The sequence below is a fragment of the Bos taurus genome, chromosome 29 (genome assembly GCF_002263795.3).
Source record: "Bos taurus isolate L1 Dominette 01449 registration number 42190680 breed Hereford chromosome 29, ARS-UCD2.0, whole genome shotgun sequence".
NCBI classification, from domain to species: Eukaryota; Metazoa; Chordata; class Mammalia; order Artiodactyla; family Bovidae; genus Bos; species Bos taurus.
In genome coordinates, this window is record NC_037356.1 from 10,434,469 (window position 1) to 10,452,529 (window position 18,061).

The 18,061-nt window shown below is 38.1% G+C and overlaps 1 protein-coding gene across 6 annotated transcripts in view; it reads left to right on the forward strand.

Moving 5' to 3' along the window:
- The window catches only part of DLG2 (discs large MAGUK scaffold protein 2), a 2,323,126-nt gene that overhangs the window by 501,783 nt on the left and 1,803,282 nt on the right, over positions 1-18,061 (forward strand). For all 6 annotated transcript variants that reach the window (XM_059883216.1, XM_059883213.1, XM_059883215.1 and 3 more), the window contains exon 4: positions 2,027-2,101. In XM_059883216.1, coding sequence (XP_059739199.1) covers positions 2,027-2,101 — 75 coding nt within the window. The remainder of the gene's footprint in view (positions 1-2,026; positions 2,102-18,061) is intronic.

Here is an 18,061-nt window from a genome sequence, read left to right on the forward strand (position 1 = left end):
CACCACTAACATTATTTGATATGATTTCTCATAATTAGAAATAATAGCTAGCATTTTAATAATGCTTTCACATTTCAAAAAGCTTATCTTTATATGTAGGTAAATTATATTTATCTGACTTATCCTATCAGAAAAGGAAAATAAAATTGTCCTTTTACTTTGCATGTCCTTTTTCATAAAGTCCTTGCAAATTGTGATAGTTATCTGAAGCAAATCTTTATCATCTGAGAGCAGTCCTATGGATTTGTATATGCTGAGTCACTCAGTCATGTCTGATTCTGTGACCCCATTGACTGTAGCCCACTGGGTTCCTCTGTCCATGGAATTTTCCAGACAAGAATACTGGAGTGGATTAGCCGTTTCCTTGTTTAGGGGATCTTCCCGACCCAGGGATTGAACCTGCATCTTCTGCACTGGCAGGAGTATTCTTTACCAATGAGCCACCTGGAGAGCCCTGTGAATTAGGCAAGATACTAATTCTGTTTTACGGATGTGACTACCAGACTCACAGCACCTCCTGGCAGCAGGCACGTGGTAGAGCTTAGCTTGAAATTGTGGTCACCTGACACCAGTCCAGGGCACCTTATATACCCTGTTGGTACTTTATGTCATATTTTGATTTAAACAAGAATACTGAGCCTGGAGACTGATGATGTAAGTGTATTTTATGGTGACTTTATCAATAATCACTCAAACAGCATTTCAGAATTTAGTGATGCCTTAAAAATAAATCACCTAAATAAAGGTTGCTCTGAAAAGCTTACAAATCACAAAATAAGATTCTTAGCACAAGTACTGAATCCAATACTTTGTTCCAGTTAAATTAGACATGTTAGGATCATTGATAAGATGAAATCATGTTAGTTGATGACATGTCTTAAGCTCCATTAAACAGAAAATGAAAATATGAGCTTCTCATAGAAGGAGCATGCATGGGCTGCAGAGTCAGTCAGATTTTTGATGCAGTCTCAGTTATGCTGCTTTCCTGTAGGATAAATTATAGATGAGTTTTTTACCCTCTGTGAGCCTCAGTTTTCTCTTCTGTCAAATGGGCATAACAATACTTCTGTCCATATTTGTTTTAGCAATGAGTGATAAAATACTGAATCCAGAATAATCTTTAGCATATTTAGTAATTCAGTAAATCACATCTGTGGTTTATATGATTATTGCTAATATTGTTAGTAATTTTTATGTATTATACTTGAGTGTGCAATAAAATAAGAGATAAAAAAGTTTTGTTGTAATCATTTCCTCCCCTTTTAGCACTAATCAGAGCTCTTATTACAGGATGGAGCTGTATTGCTGGTTAAAAGAAAGCACTTCATTTTCTCTAAAAGGCCAATTAGTATTGAATTTATAGGAGTTACAACAAAAGAATAGGTTAGCCTGAGACATTTCTTATGTATCTCATAAGTGAAATATCTCTTATATGAAAAGTACTGCCTGGCAACTGGTTTAGAATGTTAAATCTCTGTGCTCCTGGTTTCAATTCTTTGCACCTCAGTCTCTGATCTGACAAGAAAGGCCTCTAAAATCTATCTTGTCCAACTTTACTTTCTCTGGTTCTATGAAATGCCCTAGAGAGATCTTCACTACTAGTTCACAGTCTGGAAGGGGAGATAAGTAAACACATCTTTCTGTTACTTGGCTCAAGTGGTCTCACAGGGATACAGGATGTATCAGGGTCCTCGGGGAACCCAGAGGAGAGACCAGGTCTGCCTCTGGCTTTGGAGGCTTCTCAGATGGTTCCTACCGGGATCTGAAAAACCAGCTGCTGAGAAAGCCTGATTCCAAAACCCCAGGATTTAGAGTAATACAACAAAGCAAAGAATAGTTTTTTTGGCCTTGGTAAGAGTAGAAATAACATACCTCATTTCTTTCAGCACTGCACCAAAAAATCATCCTCAAAGATTTCTCCTGTACTTGTAAATATGGCAATAAATACGTTGATGATAAACCTATCAATGGCGTATATTGCTGCACATAGTATATAGAACATAACATCAGTTTTATTTATTTGCAGCAAAACCAAGGCAAGTGTCCAGCCCAGAACTGTTCGGTGGAAGGTCCTGCTTGGATGCCTGTTCACCACTGTACTGTAAGTTACTTGGATTATTCTAAGATTGGCCAGGTTAAGAGATAATTATTTTTATATTTTGGAACAACCTTCATGGAATGTGCTAGAATTAACACTCTGAAATTCTAGAGTTCAGCAGACCTTTTGAAAGGAGAAAGAATGTCTCCTCAGAACGCTCTTCATTTTAAGAAACACCTGTGATCAGGGATTCTATGTATTTATTTTTGGAGTGAAAGCAAATTGCAAAGGATTTGTCTAAATGGATTATTGATGGTTTACAATTGAATAGTCTTTGAAATGAATATATTTGCCCATTTATTTTTCTCAGTAGCTGCATATTCATGAATACTTGATTTTAGATGCCTTAGAGAAAGATTCTTTCTCTTCTTCCATTCTTGTGTTGACTGTTTAATAGTGATGAGTACACGGATTTGCAATTTTCAACTCTTCGTGTTATAATAATAGACTCTGCATTTGTGTGAAATCTTCCATCACAGAATTTTCAAGTGCCTTAGAAACAAACAGGTACTATGTCATTATTCCTGTGTAGCAAATGGAAGACTTAAATGCAGAGGAACTAAGAACAGTGCACGAATTCTAAGTCTGGGAATAGATTCTGGACACCCTGACTGTCCTTTCGTGAACTCACTCTGCTAAGCTGTGCTCTGAATAAGTGAAGAAAGTGACTGATTCATATGATTCTCTCTTATACATACATTGCCCGATAGAAAGGACAGTGGTTCCTCTGGGAACTGTGTGTGCTGTAACTGACAGTTTGCAAGTCATGAAATAATTTGTGTGTGATGAGGACAAAACGTTCAAAGGTTCCTTTTGAGACATTCCCCTCGTTTGACCCACCTTGCAGGCAGTGTAAAGTGATATGTGGAACTCTTTAATAAATACCCTCATCTTTTGTTGAGGTACAGGCTTCTGAAAGGCGCAGCTGCACTATCATAGCATGACTGATGGCTGTGTTAAAAGGCAGTAGGTCTGAGGGAGCCTGTTTCTCACAGATCGTGTGAGAAAGCGGAAGCTTGTCTCTGTCTTTTGTTTATCTGTGGAAGATGAGATGGTGGGGTAAGCTTTAATGAAGGAGAGACGATGGTGGTAAATTTTGGAGGCATTTTGGCAGTGTGGAAGCAGCTGAGACTTGCTCGAGACTCGGAGAATAAAAATGTCACACTTTTGTGAGCAGATGGTCAGAAGGGAGTGTATGCTTAGGGACTCTGCTGATGCCAGAGAAAAGATGAGCTTTAATAATTCTATTTCTTCATCAATCACTGCTTTTATTGTATCCCTGATGATAGTATTTCACAATTACTGATTTATATGTCTGTTTCTCCAAGGAAATCATGTACTCTTCAGGGTCCTAGTATACCTACATCTAGGTAAATCCCTGAGTTCATGGTAGGAGCTCTGTGAGTGTAGATTTAATAAATGCATCTTCAACTTGTTGATTTCCTCTTTATAATATAAGCTTTAGTAAATTTTTTACAGCCTTCATATTTCTTGCTGAAGAAGAATAAATATATATATTACTTTCTTAGGTGGTTTCCATTTCTGACCTTCAGGTGTCCTGTTATACTTTTTCCTTCAGAGTGTGTGTTTTGAGGAATTTTGTTCTCATACTAAACAAAATTTTGTCATTTGATTCAGCTGTGCCAGGCACTGTGGCAATTGCTAAAGATGAAAGATAAGATAGTGATTGCATTTTATCAAATACATTCATGTATTCCAGTTAATAGCTGATCCTCCAGAATACTGATAATTCCAGCTCCAAATAAAATAAATTTGACATTATAGTTATTTTGTATAGTCTTACTGCAGGGAAGTCCATTATTAGAATTCTGTGTCTTATGGTTTAACAAAACAGTTGAGCCTTCATTATTGCCTTGGGGTTGGACTATTGAGGATCTGAGAATCCCAGATTGTCTTCCTGCTGTAGGACACTAAAGATCAAATATGGGGATGACTACATTTAAGATCCTTCCTGAAGATCACAAGTGTGAAGGGCCAACATTGAAATCTGATGTTCAGTTCTATGGTTAGGTGAGGGCATCAAAAAGATGTTTCTTCTTGCTCCTGCTTTAGAATTGGAAGCTACTGTTTACATGGATTTCCTTTGCCATTTACTTAAAAGAAATAACGAGCTGGCCAAGAGGTTCATTTGGATTTCTCCATATGATGTTATAGAAAAACTTTTTGGCCAAACCAATACCTCTCCTAGTGGGGCAGACACTTTCTGCAGGAATTGCGCAACCCATAATGATTCTACTTTCTCTGTTCAGTAACTCCTTTCTGCAAAGGTAGGCACCTCACAGCCATGTTTGGGTTCTCTGAGTCTATCTCGGGCCATGACTGACTGATCCAGAGCTAAATATTTGATTCTAGATGAGCCAGTTGGATTCTGTCTCCTGGGTATTTTAAATCTGTACCAGAGAGATATGAAACTGATAGCCATCAATATTGAATCATATGAATGACAATAGTTTGGGAAACAACCTGTGAACTTCAGTTGCTAAAATTCCTTGAGCTGCCAATTATTTGCCCTTTGAGGTTTTGCTCCCTCAAATCTCTCTTTGATTTTGTGAAAAGGTCCCAATAATCTGCTGATAACCAGTAAGTTGCTTTTTCCCATTAAGTTGTATACATTTTTTTTTTGATAACCATAAACTATTCTGTACTGGGCTATAACTGATTAACGATGTGGTAGTTTCAGATGAACAGCAAAGGGATTCAGCCATACATGTTCATATGTCCATTCTCCCCCAAACCTGCCCCCCACCCCAATCCAGGCTGGCACTTAACACTGAGCAGAGTTCCATGTTAGATTTTACTTTGTTTGTTTTGAGAAATTTATTGTTCTTTGATTTATTTGTAGCCAAAAAGTAAATAAAACTCCCTTAACTAGTATCCCCTGGTCAGCAACATTTATGGAGCTCCCGCTAGAGTTAAAGTTGATGTAATGAGTAGTAATCTCAGACAGAAAGAAGTACTCAGAATCGTGGGATTTTGATAATTTATAATAGTCCATCCATTTCAGTATTTGGTTATATACAATAGGTGGGTACATAAAAATGAGCAAGGGATAATTTGGTAATGACTTAATCCACATTCTAAAGTGGAAAGTATGGATACTTAACTATACAGTAGTGAAAAGCATCTTTACATAACAAAACTGTATAAGATATGTAAAGTAGTTCTGGTATTAATTTTCATTTTCTCATCTCTCAAGAAATAGAGAAACTCTTAGTCTCCGGTGTTTAACAGAATGTCTTATTAGCCTCAAATCCCCCATGGGCTGAAGCAGGTTATAAATAAATGAATACATACTTGAATTCATAATAAATAGATAGTTTCTGTTATCTTTGTGCATTTTTAAAATTCACTTGATTCTTTCCTACATTTCTATCCCTATTGCCTCGTTCTTTCTTGCTGTTTTGTTCTGGGATGATTGTATCCTTATAATTGGGCTTCATTACTTTTTTCAGAACAGTCCTGATCTTTGTGTGTTCATTTGCCCTCAGGTTTATTTTAAATGCAGAGCTTTTGTCACTGGTTTTTCCAAGAAAATTTATCCCTCCAAATTGCTTTGCAGATGCTTAACAACAGCTACCTATTGCCTCAAAAATGACTTCTATTACTTCTTGCTCATTCTCTTCTAGGAGGCTCTCTTTTTTGGCACTCCACATGTCTGTAATAATGGGACCAAGAAGTATTTTTAAAGACTTTTCCTTTTAGATACAATTACAGTGTACAGATTGTGATTCAAGCTGGATAGAAAATTTACCTCCAGTAATTATACAGAAACCTGGACACATTTATAATTCCTGAATACTTGTAAGTGAAATATCTTTTCTAGTGAGAAGTGTGACAGTTTTATTGTTTACTTAACTCTCCTTGTACGGCTGTATTAAACACTAGAATGATAGCCTTCCTCACCTCTGTGCTTTAAATTTAGTTGGGTTGTATGCACATTGGTTTGTATGATCACAACTATGAACACAGTGGTTACCCGAACCCTGCCACTTATTAACAGATGAGAAGAGACCCATAGGTTCTGGGACTCAGGTGAAGACAGGCAGGTCTCTAAATCTGGAGTGAAATAGGCTAAGAATTAGTTTTTGGCTGTTGGAAATAAAGAACCTTTGACTTGACCAGCTGCTGCTGTTCAGGGCAGGTCTCTGGTCCACTCAGTTTGACTCTGGCCTATGCATGGGTTAGGTCACCTCGAGGAATGTCCCTAAACACAATCCTTAATTATTAAGCATTACTCAGAAATGGCTGTAACATATTATTTTTTTGATTGGACATGTGGTGTATCAATACATAGAAGAATTATATGCTTGCACACCCCTTAATTCCTGGAAATTTAAAAAGAGTATCATGAGAGGAGTTCTGAAAAGCTAAGTTGAAAATAAAACCTCTGCTATTATGGAGCTTATCATGGATATCGTTATATCTACATATCTCTATTGTTATATAATATTCACCTATAAATAGATATGGGAAATATTTTCAAAAATCATTTAAGCATTTGCAAATATTAGAACACTGTACTCTGAATATATCAATTCTTATTTACTCATTCAAGAAGCACTTACTGAGCATAGTTTATAAGTTGTAACTGACCTTTCAATTCCCTGGGATAGAACAGGGAAAAATACATGCATATAATCATTATAATGGGTAATACTTGCTATATAATGGTCTATAGTGCATGCTGAGTCAAAAAGTCATTTCCAACTCTTTCTGACCTCATAGATTATAGCCCACCAGGCTCTTCTATCCATGGGATTTTCCAGGCAAGAATCCTGGAGTGGGTTGCCATTTCCTTCTCCAGAGGATCTTCCTGACCCAGGGATTGAACCCTCATCTCCTGCATTGCAGGGGGATGCTCTACCACTGAACCACCTGGAAAGCCCATGGTCTGTAGAAAAAACTATAAATTCTCCAAATGGAGATTTACCTCAAGATGGATTTTAGAAGAGAGAAGGTGCAATATTTGATGATAGTTAAGTATAAAAGCTTTAGAACTGAATAAGATTTGTGTTGGGCTTCCCTGGTGTCTCAGATGGTAAAGAATTTGCCTGCAGTGGGGTCACCAAGAGTTAGACGTGACTGAGCAACTCACTTTTGCTGTTTTCACTTCAAAGTTTACATTAAAATATGAATTCTGCCACTTGCTTGTCTTTATAACCTTGAACAATTTGCTTAATCTCTCTGAGTTTGCACCTGTAACAAGATATTTTGAGATTTACATGAGATAATGCATAGCAAGTGTTAATACACACTGGGCATATGGTAATTGGTTGAAAACTGGTAAAAGGAAAAAAAAAAAAGATAGGTCATTTTAGAAGAAAGTGATGGGGGATAAACTGGTGAGGAATCATCATTAACTGAGGGCTCTTTATTTAGGAGGGCTCTTTTTTCTGAAGGGCTTCCTTGGTGGTCCAGATAGTAAAGAATCCTCCTGTAATGCAGGAGACACGAGTTCGATACCTGGATTGGAAAGATTCCCTGGAGAAGGGAGTGGCTACCCACTCCAGTATTCTTGCCTGGAGAACTCCATTGACAGAGAAGACTAGCAGGTTACACTCTGTGGGGTCGCAAAGAGTCAGACACAACTGAGTGGCTAATACTTTCTTTTGAAAGGAATTCAGGCTGGGACATGAAGTTTCCATGAGTTAATACACAACTCTTTATGACTATAAAAAAAGAAATCTTGAAGCTCTTGGAGATAAACATTTGCCCTGTGACAGGAAAGAACTGATGATATGGAGTGTAATATTGAGATGTTTGTATTTTGAGAAATATAAAGCCATTTTTGAAGAGTGGGGCCAGATACTCTCTTTAATTTAGAAGCATATGAACAATTTCCCTACCATGCTTCTCTAGATTATGAAAGTAATTTTTCTGTTTTATGGGAAATCAATAAAAACAGACTTTCCTCTAAGAAACCAGAGGAGATGTTCTTTTAAAGTGTTAATTGTTTCAGCATGTTCTCCCAGTCCGCTTCCCATTACCCACAGTTGGATCATACGCTCTAATTGAAACCAGTTAATACAATGTGCATAAGCTCTGCTATACTAGTGTAAAGCTTTTATTCACTTTGTTTTGGTAGCTCCTCTCTTCCCCCTTTCTTTCCTCCACAGTTCTTTATGTGACTTCATTTTGTATACCTCCCAAGTAAATACACAGACCATGGCACTAAGAAATGTCCAACCCAGTCATAAAATAAAAAATGTTGTGTCTGTTTTCTGAGTGTTTGCAGAAACACTCAGAACCTGCTGGGCCAACTCTGCTGCTGGGAAATTTCACCCAGGATGGCTTAGATGGGTACTGTCTTACAAAGACTGGATGTGATTTTTATTTCTTAGGACAGGGATTTCATACTATCAGTGGTTAATTCCCTTCCAGAACAAAAAGTTAGGATAAGATGATCACAGCTTTAAGAAAATTATGGAAAATTACAGAGTACAGAGCCTTAAATTGGTCTACACTGGGATTAGAGTGCATCTGGCCATAGGGGTGGTAGCCATGGAGTTAGAAAAGAATCCAGAGGGGAAATTATCTTAGAAAAATCACAATGCACTTTAAGAAATATCAGCTCTGTGCAACGGCTCTGATTCCAACTTGGTTGAAGTTAGGGCTTTGAATCAAGACAGTATGAGGAGGACTAGGCTGACACAATGGAGGCATTCCTTTTCCTCCTCTCTTCTGGCCCTTACAGTACTTTCAGCTTATAAGTTTCCTCTCTGGGTTTGAAAGAGCCTTCTGGGAACTGCAGTTGTGGTTGTTGTTCAGTCGCTAAGTCAAGTCCAACCCCATGGACTGCAGCACACCAGGCTTCCCTGTTCTCAACTATCTCCCAGAGTTTGCCGAAGTTCATGTCCATTGAGTAGGTGATGCTATCTAACCATCTCATCCTCTGCCACCCTCTTCTCCTTTTGCCTTCAATCTTTGTTACACTAATCTTTGAAACATACTCAGAAAGGGAACCCATGGTATTTATGGGGTTGGGGGGGCTATTGGTTCATGCAAGAGAGGAAAGGGCATTTCCAGTGAGCACACATAAAAACTACACAGAGTAAAGAACAGAACACATGTAAACAGGTACCCAGAATGCCCGTGCAGAGATGAAGGTTTCATATCCTGAGGTTGCTGGCAAGATCTGAGAAGCTAAATAGAGGAATGGTAGGTAACCATCTGGGAACAAAAGGCAGGCCCACAGTAAAACTGGAGCCAGCAAAGTTTGTGTCCCAAGCTTTCTCTTTCTGCACCTTTTAATATTTCCCTAGAATTCCCACTTTATCCAGCTTAGTTAATTTTCAGTCTGTTCAGTTCAGTCCTCAGTCATGTCTGACTCTTTGTGACCCCATGGACTGCAGCACGCAAGTCCTCCCTGTCCATCATCAACTCCCAGAGTTTACTCAAAGTCATGTCCATTGAGTCAGTGATGCCATCCAACCATCTCATCCTCTGTCATCCCCTTCTCTTCCCACCTTCAATCTTTCCCAGCATCAGGGTCTTTTCCAGTGAGTCATTTCTGCACATCAGGTAGCCAAAGGATTAGAGTTTTGGCTTTGGCATTAGTCCTTCCAATTAATATCAGGACTGATTTCCTTTAGGATGGACTGGTTGGATCTCCTTGCAGTCCAAGGGACTCTTGAGAGTCTTCTCCAACACCACAGTTCAAAAGCATCACTTCTTTGGTGCTCAGCTTTCTTTATAGTCCAACTCTCCCATCCATACATGACCACTGGAAAAATCATAGCTTTGACTAGATGGACCTTTGTTGGCAAAGTAATGTCTCTGCTTTTAATATGCTATCTAGGTTGGTAATAGCTTTTCTTCCAAGGAGAAAGCATCTTTTAATTTCATGGCTGAAGTGATTTTGGAGCCCCCCAAAATAAAGTCTCTCAGTGTTTCCATTGTTTCCCCATCTATTTGCCATGAAGTGATAGGACCAGATGCTATGATGTTAGTTTTCTGAATGTTGAGCTTTAAGCCAAGTTTTTCACTCTCTTCTTTCACTTTCATCAAGAGGCTTTTTAGTTCCTCTTCACTTTCTGCCATAAGGGTGGTGTCATCTGCATATCTGAGGTTATTGATATTTTTCCCAGCAATCTTGCTTCCAGCTTGTGCTTCTTCCAGCCCAGTTTTTCTCATGATGTACTCTGCATATAAGTTAAATAAGCAGGGTGACAATATACAGCCTTGATGTACTCCTTTTCCTATTGGAACCAAGTCTGACATCTTGTTTATCTGTTCATCAGTTGGTAGACATTTGTGTTGTTTGCCTTTTTTCAATATTGTGAATAATGCTGCCATGAGTACACATGCAAGTTTTTGTATGGACATATGTCTTTAATTCTCTTGAGTATATAGGAGAGGAATGATTGTCTTGTGTGGTGACTGTGTTTAACTTTTCGAGGAACTTCCAGATTGTTTTGCAGAGCTGTTTTACCATTTTATATTCCTACCAGCAATGTATGAAGGTTCAATTGTGCACATCCTCATCAGCATTTGTTCTTAGCTTTCCTTTTTATTGTAGTTTTCCTAGTGTGTATAAAGTAGTATCTCATTGTGGTTTGGGATTTGCAGTTCTCTAATAATTAGTGATGTGCTGAGCATCTTTTCATGTACTTTTGGGCTATTCATTTGTCTTTGGAGAAATGCCTATTTAAGTTGTTTATATTGTTTGTTTCATTTTGTGGTTTTTTTTTTTTTTTTTTTTGATCTTTAGTTCTTTCATAAGAGTTCTCTATATGTTCTTGCTACTAGTTCATTATTTTATACATGATTTGCAGGTATTCTGTACTATCCCATGGTTTGTCTTTTTATTTTTTGATTGCATCATTTCAAGCAAAAAAATTTAAATAGATGAAATCTAGTTTACTTTTTTTCATGTCACCTGTCATATCTAAGGAGGCTTCATGTAACAAGATCACAAAAATTTACTCCTGTCTTTTCTTCTAAAAATTTTGTAGTTTTAGCTCTTACATGTATGTCTATGACCTATTTCTAGTTAATTTTTATGTATATTTGTATATGGATAGCCAAGTGTCCCTGAACCGTTTGTTGAAAAGTATTTTATTTCCCCACTGAACTGCCTTTACATCCTTGTTGAAAATCAATTGACTATTAATGTAAAGGTTTATTTTTGGATCTTCAATTCTATTCCACTGATTTATATCTTTTTCCAGTGCTATACTGTCTTGATTACTTGCTTTGTAGTAAGTTTGAAACTGAGAAGTGTACATCTTCAATTCTGTTCTTCTTTCAAGATTGTTTTGGATATTTGGGGTCCATTGCATTTTTATATGAATTTAGAATCAGCTTGTCAGTTTACAGAAGAATCATCTGGGATTTTGATAATGATTGCTCTGAATCTGTAGATTAATTTGGGAAATATTTCCATTTTAATAGTACTAAATTCTCTGATCCAGTGAATGCTTTACTCTTTATTTAGGTCTTTAATTCCTTTCTACAGTGTTTTATAGTTTTCAAAGTACCAGTTTTTGCATTTTTTTGTTAAATTTGTTACCAAACATCTTATTATTTGTTATGCTATAAAATGTTTGTTTCCTTAATTTCAATTCTTCATTGCTAGTGTATGGAAATACAATAAATTATTTACTTATTGTTTGTGTACCCTGTAATATTGTTGAACCTCTTTGTTCTAATAGCTTTTCAGTGAATTCCTTAGAAGTTTCTGTATACAAGATCATGTTATCTGCAAAAAGGGATAGTTTTGCTTCTTCCTTTTCAATCTGGATGCTTTCTATTTCATTTTCTTGCTTTGGCAAGAGTATTCTGTACAATATTAAATAAAATTGGGACAAGCAGACATTCTTGTCTTGTTCTTGCTTTTAGGAGAAAGTTCAGTGTTTCATTATTAAACATATTATTAGCTGTGGGATTTTTATACATGGCTTTTATCAGCTCAAGGAAGTTCCCTCTGAGTCCTAGTTTGTTGAGTGTTTTATCTTGAAAGAGGGATTTTGTTTATTTGTGTGCTTTTTTTGACATTTGTTTTTAATACTTAAAATTTTCATGTGCTGTAAGAATGCCTTGACTTTCTATTGAGAACACTGTGCAAAACTTGTCTAGGATTCCTGCAAGTACAATCTACCTACTCATAGTCTACACCTGGCTTTGCCAAAGGATATTTCTTCCCTTATTTGACAGGTAAGAAAACTGAAGCTCAGAGAAGTGAAATATTTTTTTGACCTTGCAAAAAAATATTTTTTGGTATTTTTAAGTACCCAATCTGGTGCTATTTCTGACATAATTCACTGTCTCTCCTGAGCAAATATATTCTCTTGAGTTTGCTGTGAACAATTCAGTTCAGTTCAGTCACTCAGTCATGTCTGACTCTTTGCAACCCCATGGAATGCAGCACACCAGGCCTCCCTGTCCACCACCAACTCCCAGAGTTTACTCAGACTCATGTCCATTGAGTTAGTGATGCCATCCAACCATCTGTGAACAATAATAAATTCAAAAGAGACTGTTTTTTTAGTATCTATGCCTTATGTCATGAAAGGTGCCACCTGGATTCTGTACATTGAATGCTGGATAACACGGCATTGCTGGACATCCATATTGGCAGCCACAGTAGCACATTTGAAGGTCTTCCTTCACAGCACCAGCAGGATGTCTATTCTCATATGACTTATTTGGAGAAGAACACAACGTAGATAACCACTATAGAGAGAGTTAGAATAAACCTGACCATTTAGGAATTTAGTTATGTCCTTCCATTCAGAGCTAATGAAATTTTAATAATGGATTTTCTTTAAAAGGATTTCCAGGCTCTATCTTTCTTTTTCTTGGTTTCATCATTTGACGTAAGAATTAAATATGAAATTTTCTCTCAGAGATCATTCCATGATCTATAAGCTGCAGGGTTGTTTGTCACAGACTTGTAGAGGGATGCTAATATAGAATATGGTGCTTCAGTTATTTCTAAATGATTAAGAGTTATACTTAAATGATTAAAATACCTAGACCTGTGATAGGTCTAGGTATTTTCTAATTCAAGGGCTTTTTCTCTATGTTCAGAAAAGCCCCTGGAAAATTTTTTGTTCCCTCTGACATTGACTTAAGGAAGCTGCAGCTGTATCTGCTGAACAGCATTTTATTTACTTAGTTTCCCATAACCTCAATTATGTATATAAACTGAGGACCATCTGGAAGTAAATATCGTGTTGAAGTCAACTAAACCAGTATTTCAAAGCTCACAGCTCACTTACAGGGCAGCTACCTATTTGTGACTTCACTGTGTGAGCTTCTTATTATTTCTCAGGCACCTGTGTTTGAACAAGAGAGACCCATTATACCATTTTTTTCTGAGCCTATTTAGATACATTTCTAATAATCCTGGCTTATTGAATACTGGAGTGGGTAGCCTTTCCCTTCTCCAGATCTTCTCAATCTAGGGGTCATACCCAGGTCTCCTGCATTGCAAGCAGATTGTTTACCAGCTGAGCCACAAGAGAAACCCTAATAATCCTGGCTACATACTGTCTAAACCATTAGAAGGTCCAGATAATTAGAACAGGTATATGGAAATTCAGGAGAAAGCATTAATAAAGTCTGGTATATTAGGATCCATGGGGAGTGTCAGACAACTGTGAGGAAAGAAGTAAACATTAAGAATAAGCAGAAGCCCTTAAACTCTATGAGGTAACTGAGTGGTGGGGCTTGGGTTCTTTGCAACTTGATATTTTAATTGATGTTCATAAATGTTGGCCAGGAGTCAAAATATAAAATTATATCCAATGATTTTCTTTGGAGAAGAATTACCTTTGTGACTTCTAACAGCAGTTACTAAAACATTTGCAAATTTTAAAAAATGTTCAAAATACAAAAACACATTATGCTGCAGAGGATAAACTTTAATTATCTGGTAGATTCATGTTTGAAAACATCTCTTTCTTTGGTGGTTTTGTGGATGAGCAGGGAGCTGGCATGCTTCAACGTGTACAAACTGTCAGGGCAGTGGATTCTTCTCTTCTAAAGTAGTTGAGTTAGTCATTTGAGTTTGTAGTGGAGGCAGAGGTGGCATTGAGGGAGTCAGAGAGCCTGACAGCAGAGCAAGGAGCCCTGGTGATGCGTGAAAGACATGCCTTGGGTTTTCTAGCGTCATTGATTTTTAGCGGTATAAGATCTTGGCACATGTTGGCATTACATGAGCTTCTCAGTGGGGGTAGCATTCTTCCTACTGAACTTTGCCTTCATTACTTTAAGGAAGCAGTGTTAGTTACATAGTAACAGGCTCATGAATATTGGAGTCAGGAAGAGCTTGAGATCTCCTTTCTCTCACTAGCCATATGAACTTCAGTAAGCATTTCAACAACTCTTTGTCTCCCTTACCTCATAGGTGAAGTAAGAACAATAAATAGATACCTACCCTGTACACTCCACTCCAGTACTCTTGCCTGGAAAATCCCATGGACAGAGGAGCCTGGTAGGCTGCAGTCCATGGGGTCGCTAGAAGTCGGACACGACTGAGCGACTTCACTTTCTCTTTTCACTTTCATGCATTGGAGAAGGAAATGGCAACCCACTCCAGTGTTCTTGCCTGGAGAATCCCAGGGACAGGGGAGCCTGGTGGGCTGCCGTCTCTGGGGTCGCACAGAGTCAGACACGACTGAAGTGACTTAGCAGCAGTAGCAGCAGCAAAACTATTTTCAGAATTAAAGACAATATATACAATATGCCTAAATTAGTGTCTACTATGTTAGCACATAGTAGGCACTCAAATGTATGTTGATTTTGTTATTTTATGGCATTCCTGTTTTTGGCATGGTAGGATTCTGAAAATGGTTACAGCTTGAGATCTGTATTTATCCCACCAAGGCCTTTGAGCTGTGAACTCTCAATAGGATGACCTACTTTCTTCGTACCTCAGATTTTAGATGTAATTGAAAAGGTATAGAGTTTGAATATTTAAATCAGTGAATTTCATTTTAAAAAGCATAAAGCTTTGATTTTTTGACAGTGATTTCTAATACGATTTCTATGTCTTTGAAAGTTGTGAATTCAGTACCATTGCTATATTATTTTTTGGCCACTTGAATTCTTAAAAAGTATGATGAGAGAATGGGCTTCAGCACTGAGGGGTGCAGGTGCCTCTAAAACATGCATGATTGGTTGGGTTGTGGAGGGCTTGTCTCGTGCAGTTATGATGAAATCTCCCTTCCTTTTCCAGTAACAAGGTAAATGAGTGTCTTATGAACTCCTCTAGGTTCCTTTCCCTAGCTATCATTATCCCCTTTAATTGATGTTTTTAGATCACATGGAACAAATAGAGATATTATCAAGTATTGATTTGGGTATTGGTGCTGTTCATAAACCGGCTACAGTTATGAGTCATGAATGACAAGCTCTTCCAAGTGAATAATCCTGCCTTGAAAACCTCATACTGCACACATCTCCTTGATTCAGGGGATGGGTATATTGCACACATTTAAATGAAGGCCATACAACACATGAGCAGGAGGGTACTCCATGTAGTGATGCTTATAGGCTTTTAAAAATATTTGTTCTTTGTGTATTTTTTGTACATTAAAAATTATTTATTGGGCTTCCCTGGAGGCTCAGATGGTAAAGAATCTGCCCGAAATGTGAGATACCCAGGTTTGACCCCGGGGTAGAGAGGATCCCCTGGAGAAGGGCATGGCTACCCACTCCAGTATTTGTGCCTGGAGAATTCCATGGGCAGAGGAGCCTGGTGGGCTACAGTCCGTGGTGTCACAAAGAGTTGGACATGACACAGACAAATTATTTTTCATGAATCTAGAAATCCGAGGACATAGCAAGAAAGCAATGTTATTTAAATAATTGAATTACACAAAGAAGATATGAAGGTGTTTTTGTCAAAGACTTTCTTACACCTGCTTACCATTCTGACTGTCTGTGCTGCTCTTCTGATTGTGCTTGTCTCCTGCTCAGACTTGCCTCATTAGATTTAGCCCCAGGTAGTCCAAACAGGGGAAGCTATTCTATGAGGCCACGTCTGTAGCATCAGCCAGCTTCCTACGTCCAGTGCAGAGCGGGTGTCAGTGACAAACCTCTTGAAGCAGCCTCCAGCGACTTCGGATCTCTGTGGACTTGTACACATGTTTGGACAAACTTGGCCTGGAGAAAAGTTTTAACAGTGCTTGACACAGAAATGGAACATTAATTGCTGCAGCTCCTCAAGGAGGTCCTGTTGATAGCAGGCAGCATTAGTCTCCTGACGGCCTCATACAAACAGCCCTTCCCAGCCTGGATTAATGGACTGGCTTCAGCAACAAAAGGTACAACAAATGCTTCTAATCAGAACCCCAAACCTAAGCATGGCTGAAGGAGGTGGCAAAGGAGCCGATTTCATACCAACCACTCTTCTTTATAGCAATGAGAGAGAATGTATACAAACATTTGAGTACTTCATTTACTGACCCATATATTTTCAACCAACTCAGAACAAATACCTCATTTAAAAAATCAATGCCATTCAAGTTTGGATTGGCTAAATCTCCCGACCACAGGGAAAGAAATGCTAACTGATCTTGAAGGCTATTTTAGATCGCATTTTGGTGAAGTAAAAAATTTACATAATTTAATATCCACAGCTTAATTAAAACATCCTATAAATATCTTCTCTCTAAATATGCTAATCCTTATGCTGTTGAAAGAATCAGTTTGTTTCTGCAATGTATTTGGTCATACACTGTTGTTCTTTAGGTTGTGTCAGCAATTTCATTAAAAAGTTGTGATCTGTCTATAACTCAGAAGCAGAAACATCTTCTGAGCTAAGACTTAATGTCCAAAGTCTTTATCCAAAAACAGTTTTCTTAAGTACACACAGAACGGAAGTTTTATGACTCTGTGAAAGCTTGAGGTCTATAGGAAGACTTATAAGCCACCAACAAAAGAATCTCATTTATTTCTGTGCATCAAGACAGCCCACAGAATCTGGGAAAGAAGCTAGGCTGTGGAAGGGAACCCAACCTCTTCTGACACTGTGCTGGAGAGTCAGGGTACATAGCGTTATTCTTGGTTGCACTGCTTGAAGGATCCTGGAAGGATCGTGGACTCTGGCACCTCCTGTAACTGGTTAGAGTCCTGCCTTTACTGTTTACTTGATTTGGGAAATTCCTTCCAAGCCATGTGTGTGGACTGAATGAAATGACACACAGAACTCCTGCATACCCTTCAATTTCTTCTCTCATGATTTGTGATGTTTTCCAAAACCACTGACTTGCTGTTACTCCATTGTTTGTTATTGTTGTTCAGTTGTTAAGTCGTATCTGACTCTGCAACCCCATGGACTACAGCATTATAAGAAGCCAGGCTTCCCTGTCCTTCACTGTCTCCCAGATTTTGCTTAAACTCATGTCCATTGTGTCGGTGATGCCATCCAACCATCTCATCCTCTGTTGCCCCCTTCTCCTTTTGCCTTCAATCTTTGCCAGTATCAGAATCTTTTCCAGTGAATCTGCTCTTTGCATCAGGTGGCCAAAGTATTGGAACTTCAGCTTCAGCATCAGTCCTTCTAATGAATTAGGTCACGGCTAAAGAGTGTAAGGACATGTCACACAATTAGAAAGTAGGCAGAAAATCACCTGTTTCTTCCCCACCAAACCCTAGTCTGGGGACTTCCTTTGCTTTCTGTAGTCTTAAACTATGTAGACAGGAGCCCGCACTGCCCAGCAAGTCAACATGAGCAGGCATTCTTGTCAAGGAAATCCCATGGCAACAGAAATGTGGCCTTTTGTAGATAAAGTGAAATGTTCTCTTTACAACTGTCTATTTAAAGAAAAAACAATTGGAAGTAAGGAAAATTTTAAATTTTCTGTTGTCAGAAGAGCTTGACAAGAGCTAGTTCATTATCTGAACATGTTATTTAAACAAGCCTCAGTCTTCTGTACCACATCTCCATTATTTTTTAGGCTCGTCAAAACCTATTTATCCATCTGCCTTCAT